At 35.2% G+C, this 9,130-nt stretch overlaps 1 protein-coding gene across 2 annotated transcripts; it reads left to right on the forward strand.

Moving 5' to 3' along the window:
• Positions 1 to 2,309: 2,309 nt before the first annotated feature.
• On the forward strand, positions 2,310 to 7,655 carry LOC131056211 (disease resistance protein Roq1). 2 transcript variants are annotated; one of them, XM_057990560.2, is made up of 5 exons: positions 2,310 to 3,203; positions 3,305 to 4,442; positions 4,546 to 4,809; positions 4,923 to 6,938; positions 7,128 to 7,310. In XM_057990560.2, the coding sequence occupies exons 1-5, from the start codon at positions 2,671 to 2,673 to the stop codon at positions 7,173 to 7,175; spliced, it is 3,999 nt and encodes a 1,332-aa protein (XP_057846543.2). In that variant the 5' UTR covers positions 2,310 to 2,670; the 3' UTR covers positions 7,176 to 7,310. The 2 variants fall into 2 exon arrangements, with proteins under 2 accessions (XP_057846543.2, XP_057846542.2); XM_057990559.2 differs by having other exon boundaries at positions 2,312 to 3,203; positions 7,148 to 7,655.
• The last annotated feature ends 1,475 nt before the right edge of the window (positions 7,656 to 9,130 follow it).

Below are 9,130 nucleotides of genomic sequence, written 5' to 3' on the forward strand. Positions count from 1 at the left end.
ACTTTCTCATATCCAATTTCTTTGACTTTGGAAAGAAACGTTTCTCACATGAAAAAAACCTACCCTTAGTATTACCAACATATAGAGGAAAGGTTTCAAAAGATCCAAATTAAATTTTATTTGAATTCAAAGTTCCCTATCCAACCCGTGATTATAGGATCGATAATTTTCAATTCAACATTGAACAAGTTGATAACCAATTTTCAATTTAAGATTGAACTTTAATTACATCTAAATGAACTTCAATTATAAATACCAATTATATAAATAGTTCAACTTTTCAAGTATGCCCCAAGACAATTTACAATTTGATACATGTCCAAAACAGATCTTGTTGTTAACTAAAACCCTTATCAAACTCAGTTATTATTTTGTTTTTAACTTTCAAAATTCATTTTCTATGATGACTATTGATTTTCAAGGTTGGATGTCTCAATCACATACATTACACCACAAATCATTAAAAATAGACCATTTTCTTTTTTTTTAAACTATTCTATCGATATATCTTTTTCATCCAAAATTTCATGACCATCACTACAATATATTACAAATTATAAATTTTAAAATTACAAAACTCTTCTTATATAATTTTTTAACCTTAATTTAAATGTTTAAAATGTAAAGAAAATTCAAAAAATGTTTTTTTTTAAAACAATGAGATACCTTATTTATGGGATTGTTTACAAATATATATATATTAAATTTCCCATGTTTTTAAGTCAAATTATCTTTCTATTGCCTACTATGACATTGTGAATTTTTTTTGTGATGAAATTAATGTTAAGGTGGGTGGGACCAACTAAGTCTACATTGAATTAAAAATCATCTTGCATTGGAATCTCGTTTCTTGCATTTTAACAAGCTATGCAAAATCTACATACAATAGGGGAGATGAATAGGAGCTATAAAAAATGGAAAAAATGTGCAATTTAATTTCTTGTACCCTAATAAAAGTGAAAAATGTACCAGAATAATAAATTTATTATTTTTCAAATAAAAATTTACAAATTAATTTATAAATCAATTAAAGAATTAAACTGTTGCAAATAAAACAAAACTACAGACAACTAAATGTGTTCAGAGAAATTTGTAAGATTAAGATAAGTTTATGGAGTTCTCCTATACCATGTTTTTGAATGGGCCCACACACATCAATCTTATTATACAAAATTATATAGGCCACACAAAAAAAGACAAAAAATTGCGCTCTGTAGAAAAAAGGGGTGTCTTGTTAAGCGAGGGATGAATGCTGAGGATTCAACTCATATTTTGTTGCCAATTGTAAACAATTTATTGCATGTATCTCTCCTCATCAAACCATGTTTCATGGTCTTTTGTTGCTTCCTTATGTCCAAATGAGCTAACAATATGCAACACAAAACTGAAAATTCTTCCTAACAATCTAAACAGAGCCTAGAAGGATGTGCGTTCTCTTGCATGACAAATAAAAAACCCTTCCCTGCCATTCTAAAGTTGGAAACACAGGCCAATAACATAGAAAAAATAAAATAAAATAATTCTTTGATGAGTAGGAGATATTTTTTACAACAAATCAAATTATGATATTACTATCAAGATTTCAAGTGTGTAGTTTTGAGTCAAACTCAATGACCCATGTTTCACAAGAATCCATCTCTTATGATAATGAATGGTCCATTTAACACTCATTGTATTTAGGTGATGCTCACAAAGGTGAAACATTGAGCCTTCCGGGGAGGTCACCCATCCTAGTACTACTCCAACTCAAGCATGCTTAACCACAAAGTTTCGTCTAAAGTTAAACCCAACTCAAGCGTGCTTACCCACAAAGTTTCCTCTAAAGTTAAACCCACTTAGCTTGCAACCCCATTTGCAAAACCTTCAACAAAGTGTTGTACCTTATGAACCATTCATTATAGAGCCCCTTTAGCTCATCAATTGGTAAGTAAGAGTTATTTTCCATGACAAGTCAAATTATGATATTGCTATCACGATTCAACTCTCACTTTCGAATCAAACTTATTGCCTTATGTTTCATAAATTGTAATTCAAGAAAACACATCATCTTTCATGAAAAAATAAATCTGAAAAACTGAATTCTGGTTAACTACTCGGGCTTAGTTTAATCACTGTTTAAGCTCAATCCCTCGACATGGCTGGAACTTAAAAATAAATAAAAAAATATATGCTGAATAAAGGAGAGGGCCCAGTCGCTGGGCAGTATTGCAGTCAACACGGCACCGACAGTCTCCGTCACTTTTTTGGATGCCTCAACCACGCATTGAGATTCTTTAATCTTTACAAGTGGCCGACAGGACAATCACTCTGTAAACCAAATCGAATCCTATCTCCATTCTTGTCTACTTCGAGTTCATTTTCCTTCTCTTTTCCCTCTAATTTCTACGCATTTACCTTCGCTTTGTTTTGGCCTTGCATGTGTGTAGAAATGACTGGATCTGCCTTTTTCTTTGTCTAGATCAGCACCTTGGGTAATCTCCAAGCGTTTTCGTTGCTCCTCTTTTTCTTGATGAAACAGCGAGGAAAATACTTTATCTACCTGTGCAATGATCTATTTAATTCACCGTACCTCTGCTCTCCCACATAAACTGCAATTCCCATCATAAATCGCGTTCATTTTGCTTTTTCTTTGTAAATTTGAACGGGTTGTTAGGGTTTGAATTGCAATCAATGGCATCTTCTTCTTCATCTCACCAGCAAAATCAGGAATTTAATGCTTTCTCTGTAATGGAACCTGGCGGCAAAAGAAGGAAAGTTTGTGAATCGACAAAATTGTTTGATGTGTTCATCAACCACAGAGGTCCTGATGTCAAAGGAACTTTGGCTACTCAGCTATACAATTCTCTTCAGCAGTTGCGAATAGCGGCGTTTCTTGATTCCCAAGAAAAGGAGCTAGGAAATTCATTTCCATCTATCATTGAGACGGCCATCCGCTCTGCTAAGGTACACATAGCCATCTTTTCCAGAAGATATGCAGAGTCATCTTGGTGTTTGGATGAGCTAGTTCTCATGTTAGAAAGTACAGCCAAAATTATCCCCGTGTTTTATGAAGTGGAGCCATGGGAACTTCGCCACATTGAGAAGGGAGTATACGCGGAGGCATTCCTTAAATATGAAGAGAAGGGCAGATACCTGGAGAAGCTTAACACGTGGAAGGAAGCCCTTCAGTCTCTTTCATTTACCGCTGGGGAAGAATTTAGCAGGTAATATTTCTGTAATTTTGGTAGTTGCACGTTATATAATTGCTTCAAATCTGGTTTATCATTTTTCTTACTGAATCCTCCCATGATTTACAATGTTTCAGTGATTGGGATTGCCAAAAAATAGTAGCAGCTGTGAAAAAAGAAGTACAAAGGAAAACATGTTTACATGTTGCTGAATACTCAGTGGGGCTGGACATTCTTGTGGAAGATTTTGAAAAGAGATGCCTTGATGAGCGTGTACAAGATTTTGAAAATCAGTGTGGACAGGAAGAAGGGAAGCATAAGGCTCAGGTAGTGGGAATTTTTGGCATGGGGGGAGTGGGGAAGACAACTCTGGCCAAAGAGTTGTTTAATCGAAAGAAGTTGAATTACACAAGAGCAAGTTTTTTGTTTGATGTGCGAGAAAAGTCTGTGAGAAGCGAATTATCTTCATTGCAAAGTACGCTCATCAAAGATCTCTTTGACAAAGAGATCAGTTTCACAAATACAGAGCAAGGAACAACCTGTCTCAAAGATTGTCTACGAAGGAGCCCCCTTTTAAGCGTCTTAATTGTTGTAGATGACATCGATCATGTGGACCAGTTAAATGCTCTGGCGGTGATGGATATATTAAAGAGTTCTGATAATAGTCTGGTTATTGTCACAACTCGTGATGCTGGTGTGCTTATAACCACAGGGATTACTTTGGGTTATAATTTAAAAGGTATGGATCGAGATTATGCGAGAGAACTCTTCTGTTGGCACGCCTTCGACCAACCCAATCCATGTAGTGGGTATGATCTACTGGTTAACTCCTTCGTAGACAAGTGTGGAGGCTTACCTCTGTCACTTCGGGTTCTGGGCAGACATGTTCGTAATAAACCTCACAGCTATTGGGGTTCCGAATTGAATAAAGTCAGTAAGTCGCTGCCTCGGGACGTTAAGAAAAAACTGTTAATAAGTTTTGAAGCATTGGACGATGAAGAGAAACAGGTTTTCATGGATGCTGCATGCTTTTTTGTGGGCAAACCAAAGAGTATAGCTGAAAGAATATGGGAGGGATCAGGATGGGACGCACAACATGCACTGGAAGCACTCAAAGATAAATGTCTTGTAGAAGAAATTGAGACATTGAGTCTGAATATACAAGGAGAAATTGAATTGAGAATGCATGACCATCTGAGAGACTTGGGAAGAGAAATGGCACTTGAACTCAGCCCTCCTCATCGCCTCTGGCGTCCTCAAGATCTCAAATCTTTGGTATGCTTGTTACCCCTTGAGTATGTTTCCTTAGTATTGTACTATTACAAATCTTAACTTGTCACTAAATATATAGAAAACTGAGCTGCTTCTATCTATGCAGAAATTAATGGGTTTCAAAAATATCCTCGCCAAAACCAATATCAGGTGTTTCAGTTCTTTTTTTGACGCGTCCATGGGTTCTCAAGTTACATTCTTTCTAGGCCAGTCAAATAGTTGCCTTGAGGCGTCAGCTTCTTTACTATGGCTCCAGCTTGAGGGGAATTCCAAAGAACAGCCAAGCATTCCTTCATGGATCCCTCTTCAAAATTTGCATTATCTTAAAATCTTGAAACAGTTCAAAACGTTGCGGGAGAATAGAATGCAGGTATTCTGATCCCCTCACAAAAGCTATGGTGGAATGCATCATGTTATATTTGTCCTTAGACTATTTTTTTTTCCTTTCATTGAGGGCTTTACACAAATTCTCTTGAATTTCAGGCACCGTCCCAGTTGAAAGAACTGCAAATTTCTCAAATCTCTTTAAAAGAGTTTCCAGATTTTATAGGAATATCAGATAATTTAGAAAATGTGTTGGTAGATGCCGGAGGATTTCTAATCCAAGACTTGTCGTTACTAGAATCTCTCAGGATGAACCTTTGTAGTTTATGTCTGAGGTTTTCCAAGTTAAAGGGGCAACAGGGTTACACTAAAAGAGGAGAGAGGATTCTGTGTGAATCTTTAGTTATCGACAACTTCAAATTTAATGGGGAAGTGGATTGGAGTAATGGACAGGCTCCAATGAGTGGCCTTGAAAACCTGGAAATTAGCAATGAAGAATCTGTATCCAATATCTTAATTTGTGGGATTCACTATCCAAGCCTTAAGTTTATCAAACTTCATTATATGAAAAATCTTGTGGAAATGGATTTAACAAGGGTGAGGACATTAAATTCTCTTGATATTACAAATTGTCCAAAACTCAAAAGATTGGCAGCAACATCTGATCCATATCTTAGGAATTCGATAAGTGTGGCAGAAATTCAAGATCTTAGGAATGTTGCAGGATCGAAGGTTAAAAATTGTACGGATCATTTTAATATTGTATCAAGAGAATTTGGTCTTAGGATGCTGGCACAATTGTATATTAGTGAATGCCAAGAGCTTGAAGAGCTAAGGCTTGGACATCTGAGCTGCCTGAAAAAAATCACTATTGAAAACTGTATTCATTTGAAGTCCTTGTGCTTCAGTGGTATGAAGTGTCTGGAGAGCATAACATTTCAGACAAATGTGATGGTGAAATATTTTGAGTTGGATGATTGTCAAAATTTGAAAACAATGCAGTTTGGTTGTGAAGAGCTTGTAGAGTTAAGCATTCGGGGCTGTCCTGAGCTTAAGAAGTTGCCAGAGTTTAAAGGTCTAAATTGCTTAGAGAGGATTGTAATTGATGGATGTGGGAAGGTAAAATATCTTCAGTTATATCATTGTCGAGTTTTGAAAAGTGTGTCCGGTAACTCTATTAGATGGTTGCATATTACTACTAGTTGTACTGAGCTCGAGGAGTTGCCAGATCTTTCCGGAATGAGCTACTTGGAGGAAATTGAGATTTCTGAGTGTGAGAAGATACAGAACATCAGGCTGCCATCAACACTCATCCGCCTGTGTGTAAATTATTGCGGAGATTTGCAAACAGTGGCAGGAACCGGTGATATTCTGGAGCTTATAGAGTTGACTATTAGTGACTGTCCTGCGCTTGAGGAGTTGCCATGTCTTTACAGAGTGAACGAAATGGAGAAAATTAAGATTTCTGACTGTGAGAAGATACAGAACATCAGGCTGCCATCAAGACTCATCTGCCTGTGTGTAAAAAATTGCAAAGATTTGCAAACAGTGGCAGGAACCGGTGATATTCTGGAGCTTAGAGAGTTGACTATTAGAGGTTGTCCTGCGCTTCAGGAGTTGCCATGTCTTTACAGAGTGAACGAAATGGAGAAAATTAAGATTTCTGACTGTGAGAAGATACAGAACATCAGGCTGCCATCAAGACTCTTCCGCCTGTGTGTAGATGATTGCGGAGATTTGCAAACAGTGGCAGGACTCGATGATATTCTGGAGCTTAGAGAGTTGACTATTAGAGGTTGTCCTGTGCTTGAGGAGTTGCCATGTCTCTACAGATTGAACGCCATAGAGGAAATTGAGGTCCGTAGATGTGAGAGGATACAGAGCATTAGGCTGCCATCAACACTCGTAAGTCTGTTTATAGAAAGTTGCAGAGATTTGCAGAGAGTAGAAGGAATCAGTGATCTTCTGGGGCTTAGGGAGTTGACTATTAGAGAGTGTCCCGAGCTGAAGGAGTTGCCGAGTCTTTGCAGGTTCAGCTTGATGGAGGAAATTGTGATCGACTCTTGTGAGAAGCTGCAGAACATGGCAGGTATTGAAGAGTTGCAAGTACAAAAATACTTGAGAATTGCTTGTTGCAGCAATGCACTAATACGGAATTCCATTCACAAGCTCAAGGTAATGATTTCAATACTCCCTTTTAACAGACAATCATAAATATCATTTTTAGTGCAAGCGTTCATCTGTTTCATTATTGACCTTCAGCTTTGTTTTGTAATTTGTTATTACCAGATGGTCTATGTTTTCATTAAGTTATATTTTGAGAGATCTGTAAATGAAAAGAAAACTTACTATGGATGAACTGAGTGTTTTGTCTTTTATTGCAGAGTGAACCATCACCGGGAATGTTTATGATTGGAAGAGCAGTGGATGGAGCAGAGTCATGTTTAAACGAAAATCTGTTTGCTGACGCTAATATTGGCGTCCGTAGAGTGATTGAAATTGATACTCACGAAATTTATTCCGAGTCGTCAGAAGTGAGTGTAATTTTTTTATGCCTTGTGGTTGCAGTTGACAGCAATACTTCGGCATGGGTCAAATCACTTATATTCCATCTACCCTTGTGCCTTCTTCCTGAAGATTATGGTCCGCTTGAATTGCGTGAAGGAGAATGGGTAATTACAATGGTACGCCCAATGGTAGCCCGTGATGATTGGCCTAACTTTTCTCTTCTCCGTCCATTGTTTGATTCTTTGAGGAGATGTAGAGTACTGAAGAAGGGGATTTGGGTAGAGCTAAAGAAAGATGAAATGTGGAAAAGTGTGGAAGTGCTTTCTACAATTGTTGATAAGTTATATCATTCATGAATTGAGTTTTCATTGCAGTCTTCAAATAGATCATTTTATGAAAAGGTTGAATTGTAATTTGTTTAATGGAATTTAATCATTTGATTCTCGAATCACATAAATTTTTTAAGTGGAGATTTATATTTTAGTTTAAAAATAAATTTTAATAATAAAAGATATTTTTTATTTATATATTATGTTTGAAATTTTATTTTGAAAGTTCTTTAATTAGTGAGAAGTTTTTGTAATCTATTAATTTATTCATTAAAATAATAGTATTTAGGAAATAAATTAATAAATGAATATTTAAAATAATGTTTTTAATATGTTAAAAAGGTTTTTATTTATTAATAGGAATTGTAATTTTTAAGTGGTTAAAAAATATTTTAAAATTTATTATCTAGATTTTTTGTTTTAAATGTTAAGATATACATTTTTTAATGAAAATTGATAAAAATATTTATTTTATGTAAAAGGTCTTTTTGACCTCACCTTCATAGTATAATAAATAAAGTACTATATAAATAAAGATTCATAAAAGGGTTTAAGTGACATGGTCAAATTGCCCTCTATTAAACCAAGTTGTTGTATACTAAGAAAAGGAGATATGAAGCTTTGGAAATATAAACATGTGACTCCATATAACACTAGACAATTAAATCAATGGTAAGATTGTAAAAGAAAAGCATAGTGTTGATCCCCAATAGATTCTGAACGCTTGAAGCGAGGCAATTAAGAAGTTTTACAAAGGTGGGACTTGATGCTCTATAATTATTGAAATTCAATTTATTAAGTTTTGAAGTCCGACTAGTTATAATTCAGACATAGGTTTAAGTTTGAACACATAACTTGTTCTATAATTATCGAAATTCAATTTTTTTGTTAGAAAGAAGAAATCAATACCTAAGGCATAGATATTTTTTCAGAATTTTTTGAATTAGTTTCCTATTTTTCTCAATGCGTTGAACAGAGAAGTTCATGCTTGATGAAAAACCAATATTTCATAAAATTAAAAAAACAAGAACATAATAAAATCATGATGTAATAAAATTATACTCATTGGAAAGCTTGCTTTGAGCACTACCATCTTATATTTTTGGGTTATCAAGATTCTTTCATTTGAGCCTTGAACCAGAGATTTGAAGGCCAAAATTTCTCAGAAATATGTAGAAAATTAACAATGTCGCTACTATTGTAACAATAATGGTGATTGGAGTTTCATCTCTGCTGACAAATAATCTTTGAAGCGACATGATGAAAATACCCACTAATTCGCTATGTTGTATTGAGCCTCAGGCCATCTCTTATTCAAGTACTCTCCAAGTGTCTGAATAGTCATGCTAATCAACTCACAAGTCGTTTGAATGTTGACTATTGAAGTTTCAAAGATAGGTCTTCTTTGTTTGTTAAATATGTAGAAGATCTTTATACTAGTTATGCCGAGAGGTATCTACAATGACATTAAAATTTCTATAAACAAAAATCCATTTATGAAACAATTTGACATGCAAATGATGGGTAAAT

This window comes from Cryptomeria japonica, chromosome 7, assembly GCF_030272615.1.
Source record: "Cryptomeria japonica chromosome 7, Sugi_1.0, whole genome shotgun sequence".
NCBI lineage: Eukaryota > Viridiplantae > Streptophyta > Pinopsida > Cupressales > Cupressaceae > Cryptomeria > Cryptomeria japonica.